Source organism: Boleophthalmus pectinirostris, unplaced genomic scaffold, assembly GCF_026225935.1.
Source record: "Boleophthalmus pectinirostris isolate CB_2022bp ecotype Guang Dong unplaced genomic scaffold, ASM2622593v1 HiC_scaffold_4, whole genome shotgun sequence".
NCBI classification, from domain to species: domain Eukaryota; kingdom Metazoa; phylum Chordata; class Actinopteri; order Gobiiformes; family Gobiidae; genus Boleophthalmus; species Boleophthalmus pectinirostris.
In genome coordinates, this window is record NW_026571353.1 from 37,560,344 (window position 1) to 37,579,290 (window position 18,947).

Sequence of the window (18,947 nt, forward strand, 5' to 3'; positions counted from 1 at the left end):
GCAATGCAAACTGGGAAGGATCATCCGAAAAAGTGAGCATCAACCCGCCGTGTTTGTTTTCCCAGTGGGATGTGTCTATTGACAAAGTCGATCTTTTCAAGTCTTTTGAACCATATCACTTTTGTTTCTGGTTCTGATATTGTCATATTTTAGTTTTGGGATTCGGACATTGTAATTGTGTGGTTGTTGGATCCTAACAGCGGAAAACTGGGCTTCGGAAGTTTGCGAACTCCATAAATGCAAAAGTGAATCAGATGTGTGTGACTCAAACCTCTGTTCAAACTGTTTCTCTTCCCAACGGAATTGAAAAATAGTGAAAGGTGAAGGTGATGTTGCAGGATTGATCCACAGGAAGAACCAAAAAGGAAACCTTCGACTGCCTAAGAAATCATCCTGAGTTTGCAGTGATCATTTTGTATGTGGAGCGACAACAAAGCAAAATCTCGATCCCCCGCTCAATCTTGGTTATGAATTTAAAAAGTCAACACCAAAGTGAAAGGTACCAGCTGTTCACCAAGAAAAACCTTCCACTGCAAAGAGACCAAGACGTGATGTTGCTGTAAAACCACAAGAACAAGAAAGTGCAGCTCAGTCTGTTTGTCTTCTGCTCCTCTACATTAACAAACGGGATTTTACTTTGTTGTTGCTCCACATACAAAATGTTCACTGTAAACTCGAGATGATTTAGGCAGACAAATGTTTCCTTTTTCGTTCTTCCTGTGGATCAATCCTGCCCATCACCTTCACCTTTCACTATTTTTCAATTCTGTTGGGAAGAGAAACAGTTTGAACGGAGGTTTGAGTCACACACATCTGATTCACTTTTGCATTTATGGAGTTCGCAAACTTCCGATAGCCGTTTTCCGCTGTTAGGATCCAACAACCACACAATTACAATGTCCAAATCCCAAAACTAAAATATGACAATATCAGAACCAGAAACAAAAGTGATATGGTTCAAAAGACTTGAAAAGATTGACTTTGACAATAGACACATCCCACTGGGAAAACAAACATGGCGGTTTGATGTTTACTTTTTGGGAGGATCCTTTCCTGAATGCATTGCGTGATGACCTGAAGTTCTAAATTCCTGATGCTTGTATTGGTTGGAACACGACTTGTTATCCTGATTAAACTTGTGTTGATCGCACAGTCCTGCCCAGAGTCAGCGTGGGCCACAGCTCTGGACATTACCCAGGACAGAGCTCGTTTGAAGGGGACACGCCACAGTACCACCACCCCGAGGACCTGCACCACCCCGACCACTACGCAGGGGAGGAGCACCCAGGGGGAGCACCCGGGGGAGCACCCGGGGGAGCACCCGGGCAGAGGGGACCACGCCCGATATGTGTCAGATGGATACGTCCACTTCCTTCTCTCCAGGTCAGTTCATCCTGTTTTTAATCTGAAAAATAGAATCCACATTTGCCTCCAAATGCTCTAAACTACACTTCATCACATTCATTTCAATGGACAATCTGAGAAACAATCATTTCAGTTAAGAACAAAAAACAATAAAATAGGAAAACAGTTTGTTGTTTCATTATTCTGTTTTAGTGTCGAACTACAAAACAACAGATTTCAACCTCTATTTCCAATATTTCATTTAAAGTTTATTTCAAATAACACCAGTCAAACCAGTCATCGTGCCTCAGTTTTTGGATGATTCAGTCTGTATCAGGGGATGTTATAGGCCAGAGGAGTCAAACTCAAATTAACACAAAATTAAAAACTCGAATAAGTCGTGGGCCAAACAAAATATTGAAAATTTTTAACAACATCTGCACACATTTTCTTATTAAAATAAATGAATAATAATAAATTTGCTTAAACATTGAATTCAGAACAAGCAAAATATAAAATAATAATGACATTTTAAATAAATAATGTCCCTATAGTCGATCCATAGGCGGCAGCCAGGTCTAATACATATTTGATATGATCTCACAGGCCAAATATAATCATATCACGGGCCAAATTTGGCCTGAGTTTGACATGTCTGTTATAGGCCGTGGCTGCCATCCAGATCCACATTAAATACATCACAGAGTTGTTTGGAGCAGGAAAGACACATGCAAAAATTTTCCTCCACACTGAAGCAAAATGGAATTAAGATGTGCTCAGAAATGAGGATTCAAAGAGTTTGTGAAAAATACAACCTAAGATGCAAAGGACTGGACCGATGCAGAGCTGGAAAGAGCTGTAATGGGCTCATTTTGTGAACAAACGTGCGCTTCTTTTAGTGTTGCATTTACTTTCACATCTTAGAAAGTCATTGTTAAACTCTTTGACGAGAAACAGGAGGCAGCGATAAACTCTCCTTTGTTCAGTGACACTGAATTCACATATAACGTTAACTTCATTCATCAGCTGGTTTCACTTCGTACAAACCGTCTGATCTCGCAGTGTTAGAATTCGTTCGCTCGACGGTAGGCGGGTACTTTTTATCATGTAACCAATTGCTGCTATTTGGTCGTGACGTATGTCATGTGCCGATAATGGGGCTAACTGGTATATTAAGCTTTTCCCAAATCCCGTAGGAAGAAGGACAATAACATCCAGCCCCTTGATAAAATTCACCAAACATTCTCTTTGTTCCAGCTTTAAATCCTCGATCTCGGGAATTGTTAACAACATTGAATATATGACTTTTTGCTGACTGGCTGGTGCCCGAACTCACACTTCCTACGTTTTTGCACACTGTCTATATTGTATTTTGATTTTGACCTCGGCGCTGGAGAGAAATGAAATTGAGCGGAGGCACTAGGTGGCACCAGCCTGACTTGAGCAGCATAACATCCGGGGCAAATAAACCAGAGAAAATAAAATATCAAAATGGAAATAGGCACAATGAATTTTTTTTTTGATTGGTGTTATTTGAAATAAACTTTAAATTTAATATTGGAAATAGAGGTTGAAATGAGTCTTTTATTTGACACTAAAACAGAAAAATGAAATAACAAACTGTTTTTCCCATTTTATTGTTTTTCGCCTTAATTTAAATTCAAAAGAACGACGCTGCACAGACCAAACAGCGCCACTATTAGAGCATATTTACATATTCTTATGAGCCATTATCATGACACTTCTGTTTGCTCATGCTCCTCGCTGCTTTAGACCCGACCCCACCCTGCCACATTTCTGCATAATCAAGTTTCTCTCTGAAATCTGGAACACAAAAAAAATCACCTCCAACCTCGTACTTAATGCTCGTTTTAACGGCACAAATCCTGGCTGAGATTTGCACCCAGAGTATCCGTTATGGTTCTCACGTGACGTCCCGATTCCACTCTGGCCCCTCTCTCTATTGTTATCCGCCTTTATGCTAATGAGGCGGCGTGAGTGGGCGGTCCCCGGGTCACACAGCCTCCCATTGTTCCCGCTCGTCCCACACGTGCACCACAAAACCAGTAAGTGTCTCCGTTTTTTTCCCCCTCCGGCTCAAACTCCCCGGCCACGCTCCCCGGCCCCTGTCCCGTCCATGGTGTTCCTGGTGGGGCTGGTGCTGTGTGTGCTCGTGTATCTGGCGGTGGTGGCGGCGGCGGCGGTTGTTTACGTGGTGGGTCATTATTGTGTGGTTGCCCCCGGATACAGGCAGACGCAGCAGGGAGAGAGCGCGGACATGGGCTCCAGGGAGGACCCGGAGGAGGTGGACAACAAGGAAGGTACGTGGAGTTCTCCCGCGGAAAGCTGTAAGTATCGGGATTAGATTCGCGATTTGTGTTTAAAAAGTGGAGTTCTGGTCACGGTGCACTTTGTAAACAACTCTAGAAGCATTAAAACACCCATATTACACTATTTTCTGACTGTAATATGACTTTAAGTATAATATCTATCTCCATGGAGACAAAGAGGTGATGCTATCAAGAAAAAACAGACTAAAATAAAAGCACAATATCAGCGAAACATTATTATACAGTATTTGTTTTTGTGTTTGTTTTGTTTTGTCTTCTCCCCGTAGCATAAATCCTGGTGCTTATATAATCGTTAACAGAAGCACAGAGATGACTGGGCTTTCAATCCTCGGTAGTTGTAAATTGAAAAGATGAAATGTTGAATAAATGAATAATGATGATTTCTATGAGGCTCCTTTGAACCGGTGTTTACAAAGAGCTTTATAATTAAAGAGGAGCGCAGAGGAAGGACGAGGCTGTGGTAATAAAATACTACAATATACAACACAATATAACACGACACTACTATACAACACTAAACACTTTGCACAATCAATCAAACTTTATTTATATATCACTTTTCATACATTTGAAATGTGACACAAAGTGATTCACATGCAACAGAAAAATTAAAACAACAGCAAATCCACCCCATTGTTTTTTGTTTTGTTTCGTTTTGTTTTGTTCCCATAATTACAACAATTTAGACAGAAACATAAAACATAAAGCTCCTAAAGGTTGTAGTAAAATACTGAGTTAAAATTAGATGAAGATGTGATAAAAAAATAAAGTCAAATAATAAGTAAGTCTTTATTTATATAGCACTTTTCACAGACATTTGCCACGAAGACGTTTTACAGAGCATTACTCATTCACTCCACACTCAGTGATGGTGAACTACTGTTGTAGCCACGGCTGCCCTGGGACAAACTGATGGAAGTGAGGCTGCCAATCTGCACTATCAGTCCCTCTGACCAACACCAATATCACTCATGCACACACCACTTTCATACTAGGCAATGTGAGTGAAGTGTCTTGCCTAAGGACACAATGACTGATTTTTGTGACTGGCGCCCCCTTGTGGCTCCTGATTTTACCAGTGTCTCTATCCAAGTCCTGACCAGACCCAGCCTCTGAGCTTCTGAGATCTGATGAGATCTAATCTTTAATTTTATCTTTAATTTAAAACAAGTAAAGGTTTTAATTAAAAGCTAAATTAAAAAGATACCTTTTGAGTTTACTTTTGAAAATATGAACCCTCACAGTCACAGCAGACCTCAGGTCTTCAGGTCTTCAGGTCCTTGTGTAGACTGTTCCACAGAAGGACAATTCAAATACTGTTTCATCTTTTCAGTGATATATGATCCCCAAATGGCATCCACGAAATTAAGAGTCAGTCTCAGTGATTTGGCTGTAACATTAATCACTCCCAGACTTCCCTCACCCCAGACACTTCCTGCAGATCTTCCAGGTCTGTACCAGCGTACAGACCATAGGAGAGAGTCAGAATGTAGACTGAGCATTAAAGCTTTGCCTTTCTGCTCCAGTTGAGGTTGTTGTTTTACAGTGAGTTCAAAATCTTTATTGCTAAATTGATTTTCCTTTTGGAAGTTTTTCATGAAAATACCCTGTAAGCTATAAGGTTTGGTCTAAAGTGGTCTAAAAATCCTTTATGTCCACAGAATTTTTTTTTTTAAACAAATAAAAATAGAAGAAAACACCTTTATTTTGTTGAAATAATGTTTAAAGTATCAGAAAAAAAAAATAAAATTTTTTAAACTAACTATTAAAAATATTCCGTGTAAATTGTGTCATCAGGTCGGACTCTCGAAAATAAAACTTCCCACTTAATTTTCAAATTTTCTTTACAAATTGCTTCTTGATTTATATATATATTTAGAGCAGGTATTCCTAGCAAATTAAATCAAACCTAGAATCAAACTTAGAATCATCAAAACCTGTCACACGCACTTCAGATGTTGTTGTTGTTGTTATTGTTGTTGTTGTTGTTGTGTTCAGATCCTTCTTCTTCAGCTGATGTCTCCGGGGGCTCGGGTCAGAGGAGGAAACTTTCCGCTCCTCCTCTGAACGTGTCGCTGGAACAGAGCGAAGGATCCCTCCTCTCAGAGACCGGGGACGAGACCGGAGACGAGACCGGAGACGATCTGGACCTGAACATGGACGACATGGACACTCCAGACGAGGCCGACTCTGTGGACTTCGACGCACAACAAGGTGACAGCTACAGTTATCAGACGTGTGCTGTGGTCACACTCAGACTCCTGGTTTTGAGGCCAGTTTAGTCTTGATCTAGACTTGGTTTGGTTCTGTTCTAATCCTGGTTTAGTTCTGGTCTAGACTAGTCCAACTTTTTTACAAGTATACAGTGTCTTTATGTTGTTTCATGGCTTATAGAGTCGTAAGTATTAGACTATGTTAAGACTGCAGCCTGAAGTGACCTAAATTAGATTTTTTTCTCCTCTATGCTCTTGTAACTGATCTTTTAATGACAATCTGAACGTTCAGACTGCAGGGCTTAAAGCTCAATTCTGTTTTTTTTGTGAAATCAGATTTTTTGCGAGGTCATTTACATTTCCAATAAAATGCGACTTGTATGTGATCTGAAGTGTGAACTTTAAATGGCCCAAAAGTGTCCCGCATGTGCATTGGAGGACACGACCACATCACTCACAGCGAGCGTGCTCAGTGTTTACGGAAGTCACCTAAACGCTGGGGTCGTCTCCCAAAATACGCTCCAGTTCTTGGTAAAATGGACAGGTTACACGTCCACGGCCGCTTCGTTTGTTTGAGTCTTTAGTCTCCTTGTATTTAACTCGCAGGCTCTTTATTTTTTGTTGACATTGGAGCTAGGACCGTCTGCATTTCTTTGGCAATCATTTCAAAAAAACGTCCAGTTCCGATAAGATGCCTCGAATTTGGTCTGAATACAGCGATCCCCCTAAATATTAATAAACTCGCTAACCTTGTTTTCCCTCCGTTGACGAGACTCTGAGCCTGACGTGTAGGTGGGATGAATGTGACCTGACCGTTCAGACTGAAGTCGCATGTCAAAAGATCGGATGTGTATCAGTTTTAGGAGCACAAATCCAAGTGGTCTGGGTCGCAATTGGAAAAAAATGAATCTGTGTTGTTCAGACTGTCATTAATGGATCAGATACAGGAGCATAGGAGTGAAAAAATCAGATTTGGGTCACTTCAGGCTGCAGCCTGAACGTAGACTTAGACAAACTTCACTGATCCACAAGGAAAATGACTTGGACACAGTAGCTCAAACATCATAATATAATATAATAACAAAGAGCCAAAATATAAATGGTAATAATAAATTCTAAATAAGTAGCAAAAATGGCTTCTTAATTTGTAGTTACTCGGCTTCATGCTTTGTTTCGGTTAATAAAGATGTGCCCAACAAGTCTTTAATCTGTCTCGTGTCGTAGTACAGACCCCGTAGTCCTCACCTCTGACCCTCGACCCTGTGTGTGTGTGTGTGTGTGTGACAGGAGAGTCTGAGGAGGCGGCCGCTGCTGCTGCTGCGTCTGCCCCGGGGCAGAGTGCAGAGAGTCGCCTCTGGAGGAGCGTTCTGATCGGAGAACAGGAACATCGCATCGACATGAAGAGCATTGAGCCGTACAAGAGAGTCATCTCACACGGAGGTACTGTGCACTGACTCACCAACACACGAACGCACACATACACTGTAAAATAATTCACATTTTAACATACAGGGCAGCCGCTGGGTCTTAAAAGTCTTAAAAAGGTCTTAAGTTTCATGTTCCTAAATTAAGGCCTTAAAAAGTCAAATTCTGTTGTCCAAGTCTTATTTTTTTCTTAAAGGTCTTAAATTTCATTAGCCTATTTTTTGTAAACTCAACCAGTGCAATGGAAAACAAGACAACAACGTGAAATTAAGTAACGTGAATGAAGGTTTAATTTGGAGTTCCATGAGTTAATTTGGAGATCCATGTGAGTGTCTGGCACCGGTGGCAACGATAAACCATCAGTAGAGTGGAAGAGGACTTTGGATGGATCGTGGGGAAGTGTCAGTTTAATCCGCAGCGGCTCTTAGATTCTAGATATAGTAGTTAGTTGGTCATTATTAGAATTATTGGATTATTATTGGATTGCATTATTGGATCTGGTGTTTTTCGTGTGATGTTGGTCTTAATTTTCATTTAAGTGGTCTTCAAGAAGTCGCAAAAAAGTCTTAAATTTCGGATTGTCAAACCTGGGGAAACCCTGACATACTAATACACAATAAATATACTAACACACATAAATACACAATATAATGAATACACAGTAGCACACTAACTCCTGTTTATCATGCGTGACCTGAGTCTGGCCCACGTTAACAGACATACACATTTGAAGTAATAATAATTATACGTTTTATTTATTAGGCGCTTTTCTGGACACTCAAATTCACCTCACAACAATAAACTAATACAATACAATTAAAATACATACAGTTAAAAGCATGTGGGACAGTGCAGCTCTGGTCTGGTGGCGTAGTAGACGAAACAGGCCAGTCTGAGTAGGTCTGTTTTGAATTTGGATTTGAAATGTGGGAGTGAGTGAGTGTTGCAGAGGCCAGGAGCAGAACAGAGAGTTGGAGAGAGGAGGGAGGAGGAGCAGAGTGAGCGGGCGGGGCGTGGCGATGTGGAGAAGCTCAGGTGGGAGGGATCTGAATGAAGTTATGGAGAGATTTCAATGTGAAGAGCAGGAAGTTTACAGATACATACTCCCATTTAACATCACTGTCTTCAGAAAAAAACACAACAGCCAGAACCAAGATGGGGGTCCAGTTTGAGTGACAGGGCCTAGATCAACTAGTATCACTCGTTTAGCCTTTAGCACAAAAGGACAGCCCACCGTCCATGTGCAGTTCTCGTGTGTGTGTGTGTGCAAGGACCATGTTCTCTTATACCATCTTATACCAATCAGAGCGAGAGTAGCCAGAATGAGAAACAGAGAAGCTAAAACTAAAGATCTACACCGCTTTCTCTTGTGTTTCTCAGGTTACTATGAAGACCAACACGCCATCATCGTGTTCGCCGCCTGCTTCCTCCCGGACAGCGACTGTGAAAACTACAACTACGTCATGGAAAACCTCTTTCTGTGAGTGTTACTCCCAGTTTATACCAAAGCGTAACAGTGCGCAAGCGCAGCAGCACAGCATACGCACAGATATTGTTTTCCATTTTTAACCGATCAGACAATTTACACCCGCAGTGTCATTCTCATACACTCAAATTAGGTTGGAGTTCTAATTTTTCAGCATCAGAGTGCCTCCAGGTTTTTTAGAAGAAGCACGACAGGAAATAAGCACGTGGTGTCAAAATAAATTTCCGATGCCCTTTCAAAATACGTTCTCTAAAACCACTACAGTCGTGTTGCATCAGGAGCTCAGGGAATGACTTGTGATGGATTACAGAAAGTTTACAGCCTTGGAGGATAAATATAAAACACTTTACAATGTCAGACAGAAACTTTACAAGAACAACTTCTGAAGGAAAAGGCGCGTGGTGCAGACACAGAGAGTTAAAAGGTGAGCGGCTTAATTAATGTGAGCTCGTTATCGCTACAAAGGATCGTTTCTCTTGTTGTCAACTTTTAAAACATAATTCACCCAATCAACAATGAATACATAAGCAATTTAAAAAGTTTAGTGTTTAAGCGTGAGAATACACAGAGGCTGGAGTCACAGGAGCAGCTCTGCCGCCTCTGGTGTAAATTAATGCTTTTAATTTTAAGTACGCACGTATGCAGCTCTGTGACGCTCCTGGTATAAATTCCGGGTTATAAACAAACCATCCTTTACATTCATTCATTTCATTAGGTTTTCAATCAAAACAGGCCTGAGGAGTTATAATTTACACCTTACCTCTCAATTATATTTATACAACTTTGTCCAGATTAAACTTTGCCAATCATGGACCACTCCTGGACAAATGGTGACCTCTCTGTGGCACCTGAACTCCCCATGACCCCTCTCTGATCTTCCTGAGACTCTTGACCCCTCTCTGACCTTCCTGAGACTCTTGAACCCTCTCTGACCTTCCTGAGACTCTTGAACCCTCTCTGACCTTCCTGAGACTCTTGAACCCTCTCTGACCTTCCTGAGACTCTTGAACCCTCTTTGACCTTCCTGTGAGTCTTGACCCCTCCCCTCTGACCTTTCTGTGACTCTTGAACCCTCTCTGACCTTCCTGAGACTCTTGAACCCTCTCTGACCTTCCTAAGACTCTTGAACCCTCTCTGACCTTCCTGAGACTCTTGAACCCTCTCTGACCTTCCTGAGACTCTTGAACCGTCTCTGACCTTCCTGAGACTCTTGAAACCTCTCTGACCTTCCTGAGACTCTTGACCCTCTCTGACCTTCCTGTCACTCTTGAACCCTCTCTGACCTTCCTGACTCTTGAACCCTCTCTGACCTTCCTGAGACTCTTGAACCCTCTCTGACCTTCCTGAGACTCTTGAACCCTCTCTGACCTTCCTGAGACTCTTGAACCCTCTCTGACCTTCTGAGACTCTTGAACCTCTCTGACCTTCCTGAGACTCTTGAACCCTCTCTGACCTTCCTGAGACTCTTGAACCCTCTCTGACCTTCCTGAGACTCTTGAACCCTCTCTGACCTTCTTGAGACTCTTGAATCCTCTTTGACCTTCCTGTGACTCTTGACCCCTCCCCTCTGACCTTTCTGTGACTCTTGACCCCTCTCTGACCTCCCCATGATCCCTCTCTGACCTTTCTGAGACTCTTGAACCCTCCCTCTGACCTTCCTGAGACTCTTGAACCCTCTCTGACCTTCCTGAGACTCTTGAACCCTCTCTGACCTTCCTGAGACTCTTGAACCCTCCCCTCTGACCTTCCTGAGACTCTTGAACCCTCTCTGACCTTCCTGAGACTCTTGAACCCTCTCTGACCTTCCTGAGACTTTTGACCCCTCTGTGTGTCAGGTACGTGATCAGCACTTTGGAGCTGATGGTGGCGGAGGACTACATGATCGTGTATCTGAACGGAGCGACACCGCGCAGGCGGACCCCCGGCTTCTCCTGGATGAAGAAGTGTTACCAGATGATCGACAGGAGGTAACACCGGGGGCATTATGGGAGATTATAGCTGACTCTAAGAGGTTCAAACGTGTCTCTTTTCTCAGACTGAAGAAGAACCTGAAGATGTTTATTATCGTGCACCCTTCGTTTTTCATCCGGACTTTACTGGGAATCACACGGCCGTTTATCAGGTGACCCCATCGGATTTAAATGGTGATATTTTTTTCTAAATGAAGGTTTAAATGACTCTGACTCTGTGTTTGTGATTGTGCAGTTCAAAGTTCAGCAGTAAGATCCGGTACGTGCACAGTCTGGAGGAGCTGGGCCACATCATCCCCATGGAGTACGTGCACATCCCGCCCAGTATCATCAGGTCAGTGCACACGGCAGTATTCCCCATGTACACCACCCCACACCACGTGCACCCTGTACCGAAAAGTAGACAAGGCATGTTTATTTATACAACACAATTCATACTCAGAGTAATTCAAAGTGCTTTACAGAGTAAGAAATACATTAAAATCACAATGCAAACAAATCAAAACATAAATTATCATCATAAAATTAAAACATGAGAGACATTAAATGAGAGAGAAGAGTGCGGAATGAAAAATGAAAACCTTTCAATTCATAGTTTATAGTTCAGCTAAACAGAACCGTTTTGAGCCTGGATTTAAACAGGGTCAGAGCAGAGGCCTGTCTCACATATTCAGGAAAACTGTAGAATAAAGACTGGTAAAAACGATCAGAACTGCCTTTCGTTTAGACGGTGACGGCGTTTTGGGGGCTTAAAAATGCAAAAATCTGAAACTACCCTCCAGATTGGAAAAGTTGAATCCGCTCCGTCGTATCTTTTCCGTCTACACCGCCCAAGACGTAAAACTCTGGTCAGATGTGCTCAGGTCGTGTACATGTTTACGTCACATACATACAGGACACAGAAACAAACATGTCATATTATTCCCATGCGTCAGACCTTCAAGCTGCTGTCAGCTCTAATAAACTTACAGGAGGCTCCTAACAAATGTACAGAATCTGCAGAGATACTATTACTGAACAGAGAAGGATCTGCAATTACCTCTGTCAAATTACTTTGACAATTTGATGAAAATGCGTGACGTGAAAACTTTCGTATGTCCAAAGATGCCCTTGTTGTTTTAAGTACAAGTATACACAATCCAATTCCACACACTTTTGCGTCACCTTTTTCCTCCTGAATACGCTCGTCTAAGCGCTGAATAAAAAGTGAAGACACGATGTCATGTCTTCTGTTCAGACCCTCATCATATAAACGTAGCCTTTGACTCTGACTCTGGGCACCAGCAGGAGGTCGGTCCCTGAGCTCCTCAGAGTGCGAGATGGTTCTTGTGGCACTAACATGTCACAGATGGACTTTGGTGCTCGGCCATGGAGAGACTTGTACAAGCAGAGCTGCTTTAAAGTCTCTGAGCCACAGGGGGCAGTGCAGAGACCTGAGCTCAGGACACATGTGCTCGTACTTCCTGGTCCAAGTCAGGACCTGATCTGCAGTGTTCTAGAAGTACTGCAGCTGTCTCAAGGCCTGTATACCTGAGAACGCTTGCGGGTAAAAACAACCAAATATATTATTGGAAGTGTTGTTGTTTAGTCGTTTAGAAGGTGTGCTGGGGGCTTAAAAACGCAAAAATCTTAAACCACCCTCCAGAGTGGAAAAGTTGGATACGCTCCGCCATAGTGTTTCTGTCTACACTGCCCAAGACGCAAAACTCTGGTCAGATCTGCTCACGTCACATACACATTTAAGTCACATACATCACCACCTGGCATCACTACCGAGCCGCCTGGCATGCATAATACACAATCGAATTCCACACACTTTTCCGTGTAAAAGTGCATCTAAACGTGGAATAAAAAGTTTGCGTCTTCTGTTCAGACCGTCGTCATATAAACGTAGCCTCAGAGCTCGTTTGGAGAAAGCACCGTCATAGTCAGCCCCTAATACGACATGTTATTAAAATAGCAGTTGTTGTTGTTTTTTTTTCAAAAATGTTCAGCTATTGTAAAGAGGGACACAAACAGCAAACCCACTACACTCATTCAAGGGAACATAGCGCCCGGTGTGTGCACACTCAAAGAAAATAACGGAGGCAGCTCTTTTACTCCACATCAGTGTCAACGTCCGTGTGTGTGTTGACCTTAAGGCCCATAGACTTTGCCTGTGAACCCGACACCCCTGACACCACGGTCACAAAACAAACTGCATTGTAAGTTGACACGAACATGACCCGCTCTTTCATTTAATTTTGAAGGTTTGACGATGACAGAGGAGCAGGTGCCAGGTAAAACAGCTCAAATATAACACGTTTATAGCTGTTTTTTTCACAAACTCTGGACTAACTCTCTGTAGCTCCTGGTCCCTCAGTCTCAGGTCCACTCTTTTAGTTTAACACGGTGACTTTTATACGTCTATCTTCTCTTGTTCTGGCTCCTGGTTCTGTTGTTTCGTCTCTTGGCTTTGTGATTCTAGTCGAGTGCCTCTTAGTCATAGTAACCCTTCCCTCTCTCCCTCTCCCTTTCTTCTCTCCCTCTGTTTTTGCTGAACCAGACTGGATGCAGAGTTACAGGAAACAACGTGCAAGTAAGTCAACAGTAAAGAGCAAACACAGAGCCCTTTTGTTTGGTTTAGAGCCGCAGGTTTAATTAGCGCTGGGCAATAAAAAACATTCATCTTCCCTCATATCGCTCGTTCTCAGAGTTTGATCGTGTGATTTTCTGAATATTAACATTCGGTCATAAAAATCGTTAAATTACTTCCTCCAAAACCGCACGACGATTAAAAATGACAGTGATTAAAAATGGCCCTCTACCCGTTTTTTTTTTTTTTTTTTTCATGTATTCGAGCGTAATTCGTTTGTTAAAGCAGCTCTGGAGGTCAAAATAATTCAGCTGTGTACTGTCTGCGTATGATTATAAAGCATTTAGTTTCAGGAAGTGCGCTGTTAGCATGCTAGATGTTGTTAACTTTAGTGTGAGGGCAAAAATCTGCTGGTCAGTGAAGTTTATGAAAAGCTCTTGTAAACTCAAGGTGGTGAATAGTCCAACGAGGTTTATTTGGTTATGTTATTAGGTTCTTTTTTCAGACCAAGAGTTTGTTTTCATATCTGAAAGTTTCGACTGCTCATTAGCGGTCTTCCTCAGAGTGGTTACGTGATGTTGCTGTGACGTGGCTGGTCAATTACTCGTCCACCCAAAAGATAGAACGGAACCGGAGCATAAATGTAATGTCATATACGAAAAACCCTCCATGTCTCGCAATAAAACACACATCAGGCTCCTCACCACTGGAAGTCACTAGTAGCGTCTGATGAAGTCCTTGTTCAGTTTCTAAAGCAAATATCCGTGCTTGTAGCTCATTAATTTCTTGTTGATACTTCTGACAGCGCTCACAGATAGAATTCCCTTGGTTTCTTCCCCCGACATGTCGCTGGCTCATCAAATTATTTGTTAAATGTGAGAAGTCCTGAATGTAAAAGTCTTGGTTAACTTGAAAGAAAATCAAAAATAGACACATTATCCGGTGTTGGAGGAGGGAAACTGATTAAAAAGCAAAGTAAAGAAGGAAACAGCAGGATAGCGTCCACACGCTTCAGAAGGAGGAAGCAGTCGAAATACAGAAACATGCCCACGTTTTCGTTGTGGATGCAGTGTTCGTTCACACTAATCCGATGGAAAATGGCTCCAGAGACGTAACGATCTGGTGCCGCCAGCTCCCACGAATTCATTTGAGTACAGATCTGATCCGGCACCGTGTGGACGCCTGAAAACGTTGATACGCTGATGTAGGAGCTCTAGTTGCCGTCCTTGTTGGACCACGTCACTGTGACTTGCGCCTTGATGATTCGCTGGGTTCATGTCATCGGTCATCTACACTCTGAGCCGCCATGCTTGTCTTAAAATCCAGTGTTAGTTTCATTAACAACTGAACCTCGTCATTGGTCCACAAAAAGACACAAAAATGTTTTCACGCTTGTCATCTTCCACGGCTCGACATCAGCTGCTGCAACTTCAGACACGGTGCTCCACTTCCTTGTTTTTAATTGCCCACGTTTATGCTTCGTTACTGTGTGGATAGGGAAGGCTTTGACTGCGGACATAGAAACAACGTGTCTGGATGCAAATGGTTTCCGATACGGTGATTCGTTTCAGTGTAAACGTAACCTGAAGAAAACCACTGGTGAGCAGTCGAAACTGTCAGGTATGAAAACAGGGTAACAACAGGGTCTTCAAAAGGTCTTAAATTTCATGTTCGTAAATTAAGGCCTTAAAAGTCTTAAATTATGTAGTCCAGGTCTTATTTCTTTCACAAAAATTTAAAATTTCATTAGCCTATTTTTTGTAAACACAACCGGACTGCAGTGTGATGTTAAACGGAGGGAGGGGGAAAAAAACGGACGTGAAATCACATAACGTGAATAAACGTCTAATTTGGAGTATGTGCAAACAATACTTCGGTTTCTGGTGTCGGCGGCAATGAGTAAACAGTCAGTAAAGTCAGTAGAGTGGAGGAAGGAAGACATTGGATGGATCATGGGGAAGTGCAGGTTTAATCCACAGTGGCTCTTAGATTCTAGATATAGGACCAGTAATTGTTTGGTCATTATAATTGGTGTTTGTCGCCCGCATAATGGGTGCGATGTTGGTCTTAGTTTTCATTTAAGTGGCCTTAAAAAGGTCTTTAAAAAGTCTTAAATTTGGGGTAGTCAAATCTGGGGATACCCTGGAAAACAAACTCCTGGTCTGAAAAAAGTCTAATAACAAACGGTGTTGAATAATTATGATGCTCTGAATGCAGAAGGTAAGTGAGGAAGAACTTTGGACCACTGCAAACTGTTTAAAATAAACTAATTCTGCTTTCCACGTTTTTAACACAGTCAAAATCAAGTACAGAAACTTGAATTGCCCAGCCCTAAACTTCCCTAAGATGTCTGACTCTAGTTTGTTTACAAATGTTAATCATATTTAATCACAATACCTGAAAAAGATGGTAGTAAATAGTTTATTAAGTGTTGTTTGTGTCACAGGTCGGACAGAAAGAGGAGCTCGGCCGTGTGAGCAGACCGTCCCCCCGCGTACGAGCCGGAGTCTGTATGTGGAGCTGAGCGTGGGGCTGTGGGGGCGTGTCCGGTTACCACGGCGACGAGGGTGCCTGGCCACCACGGCGACCACGGATACGAGTCAGAGCCGCGCGGTGGAGCTATCCCCTTCTGTAGCATCTAGAACTGTACGGCCCGCGGACTTTTCACACCAAATACTACCGAAGAAAATATTTGGGTTTCTGAGTACCACAAGATCTAAACCAGGTCTAAAGTAGGACTAAACCTGGTCTTAAACAGGACTGAACCATGGCTTAAGCAGTTCTGGATGAAAAAAAGAAAAATATACTTGTGTTTAAATAGGTTGCGTTCACAATTTGATGCCATAATTTCAAATGGAGGGAAGGGGCTTGAAAATTTTTATATTTTTGAAAGAAATCCCCAAACGTTCAGATCTACAAATGTTGAACGTTTTCATTATTTGTTTGGAATTGGCTCCACAAACTTGTCATTGTCATCTTGCGGCTTAAAATCCTTTAAACCAGTGTTTCCCAAACTTTTTTTTTTCTGGGGTCCAATATTTCAAAAACCTTTGCGACATTATCATACATCACAAAATAAAAGTGGATTTGACCTTTACTGAACATTAATGAGGATATTTTAGTGTCTCTCTGAACAATTAGTATTACTCAAGTTTTAAACAAAGAAAAACAGTCGTCGAAGCAGCAATAAAAGGATCCATAAGTCGCCTGATTGAACATTAAACTTAGCCCATTTCTTTTTCTTTTCAACATTCAATTGAACCAGCAATATTAGGCTAAAATAGTCAATAAAATAATTACAAAATGATTAGAAATTAAACAAAACATGTCTTAACATTTCAGCATTTCTAATGAGATAGGTGGGCCTGTTTGTTTTTTTGTAGCGTGTTTCAGTCCGGGTGCAGGAGGAGACTAATGATAAGGTCACAGATCCATGTACAGTGGTCCCTCGTTTAACGCGGGGGTTACGTTCTAAAAATAGGTGAAATCCACGAAGTATTCAACTTTATATTTTACAATTATTATATCTGTTTTAAGTCTGTAAAACCCCTCACCACAAACTTTATACACTTTTCTCACACAGGACAATTACAACCCTTTTTACATCCTTCTTAAAACTTGTTGCTGCTGTCGTCCTTTTGTTATTTTCCTCCTTCTTTATCTAACGAAACAGAAATTAAGTTATTCCGTAATGGAACCCTACAGCGCAGAGTCCTGTACGGGTCCATTTTTGGAGACCGGCACCCGCACAGTACAGGACCGCACCCGCCCGCACCCGCCCGCACCCGCCCGTGAACCTGGGATTACATTAAACTTTTGCGCTGCCTATGCCACGGACTGAACCAAGACTAAACCAGGACTAACCCAGGACTAACCTAGGCCTGATTTCAGGATTGAAGAGGAGGACTAAACTAGGACTGAGCTAGGACTAAAACAGGAGTAAACCAGGACTAAATTAGAACTAAACCAGGACTGAACCAGGACTGAACCAGAACTGAAACAGGACTCACTGTCGGGACGGGCTCGGAGGTGACACACGCAGAGCTCCACACCTCACAAAAGTAAGCGCGGCAATTGCCCGATCGCGCTTTGTGGACACCCTGCCTCACTGTTCTCTCTCTTAAGTCCAAGATTGGTCCTGGTTTAGACCTGGTTTAGTCCTGACCCACCCGTAATTACTACCCACACGTAATGCGCAAAAAAAGCATACAAAATTGCACCAAAAAAAATCTGCGAAACAGCGAGACCTCGAAAGGTGAACCTCGATATAGCGAAGGACGACTGTACACAACTGTATATTTCAGACCTACATGTAGATCGGGACAAGGCGACCCAAAAAATAAAAAATCTCTTGCGACCCACCTGAGGATCGCGACCCAGTCTTTGGGAAACACTGCTTTAAACTGACCACAATCACGTCTTTGGGTTTGAAGAATGGCACCACTTTCTGAAGCTGTTGTGAAAAGATAATTTGACTTTTGTGCTTTTATTTTGACAGATGAGACGTTGAACTTTGCGTCAGTTTTTGTTTCATGTGGATAGGCCCAGTAATTACAGAAATATGAACCATAAACCAGGTCAACAAATCTGTGATCTGAGAACTGTAACCCGTCCTCCAGCTCAGTTTAAATGATCGGTTCTTAAAAATATTGTGATATCTTGTGAACGCAGCCTATTAAAAACCTGTCCCAGAACTGCACAGGGCCCGGGGTACCACTAAGGGGGAGCGATACCACAGTTTGAGAAACCCCATACTAACGCTTCATTCACAGACTAACGGGACTGGCTGCCGTTTTACGTCCAGATTCCGAGTTTCTCCGTCTCTCTCATGTCTCACTGTGGAACGGTGTTAGCCGATGTTTACAGCCGTGTACTGCTGCAAAACCACTGCACTGTAAATGTGATGTGCGTTTGTGAAGCATGAGTCTGTCTCCATTCTGTTTATACTGAAGAACCCAACGAAAAACCGGGGCTGAAAACACAACGCAATGAGTTAGAGATCAGTGATTCGCCAACTTACCAAACCAAGAACCAACTCGCTTCTCTGTTCGACGGCTAAACCGCCAAGTTTGATTTCCCAGACAAAGTCGATCTTTTCAGGTCTTTTGAACCATATCACTTTTGTTTCTGGTACTGATATTGTCATATTTTAGTTTTGGGATTCGGACATTGTAATTGTGTGATTGTTGGATGTCCAAACAGCGGAAAACGGCTCGAGAAACAGGCTTCGGAAGTTTGTGAACTCCATAAATGCAAAAGGGAATCAGATGTGTGTGACTGCAAACCTCCGTTCAAACTGTTTCTCTTCCCAACAGAATTGAAAAATAGTGAAAGGTGAAGGCGATGGGCAGGATTGATCCACAGGAAGGACCAAAAATGAAACATTTGGCTGCCTAAGAAATCATCCTGAGTTTGCAGCGATGTGGAGCGCCAAAATTATTTTAAAATTATAAATTATTTTGCTACAGAGCTACAGTTCTGTTGCTTGTTTAGAGGAAGGAAACTTGTTTATGTGACACATTTGACATTTTCACATGAACTTTTGCACAAGAAGTGGTTTAACAGACACTTCTAATATCACAG

At 42.3% G+C, this 18,947-nt stretch overlaps 1 protein-coding gene across 1 annotated transcript; it reads left to right on the forward strand.

Annotated features, from left to right (window-relative positions):
* The first annotated feature begins 3,481 nt into the window (after positions 1–3,481).
* On the forward strand, positions 3,482–16,052 carry LOC110162089 (protein prune homolog 2-like). The gene is made up of 10 exons (XM_055161969.1): positions 3,482–3,665; positions 5,694–5,909; positions 7,196–7,348; positions 8,714–8,813; positions 10,655–10,786; positions 10,855–10,941; positions 11,025–11,123; positions 13,039–13,068; positions 13,335–13,367; positions 15,811–16,052. Exons 1-10 carry the CDS (start codon positions 3,482–3,484, stop codon positions 15,839–15,841), a joined length of 1,065 nt encoding a protein of 354 aa, XP_055017944.1. The 3' UTR covers positions 15,842–16,052.
* Positions 16,053–18,947: the final 2,895 nt, after the last annotated feature.

Coding starts and splice junctions, on each gene's coding strand:
- LOC110162089 (XM_055161969.1), top strand. CDS start 3,482: ATGGTGTTCCTGGTGGGGCTGGTGCTGTGTGTGCTCGTGTATCTGGCG. Junction 3,666..5,693: donor GGAGGTGGACAACAAGGAAG/GTACGTGGAGTT, acceptor TGTTGTGTTCAG/ATCCTTCTTCTTCAGCTGAT. Junction 11,124..13,038: donor ATCCCGCCCAGTATCATCAG/GTCAGTGCACAC, acceptor TTAATTTTGAAG/GTTTGACGATGACAGAGGAG.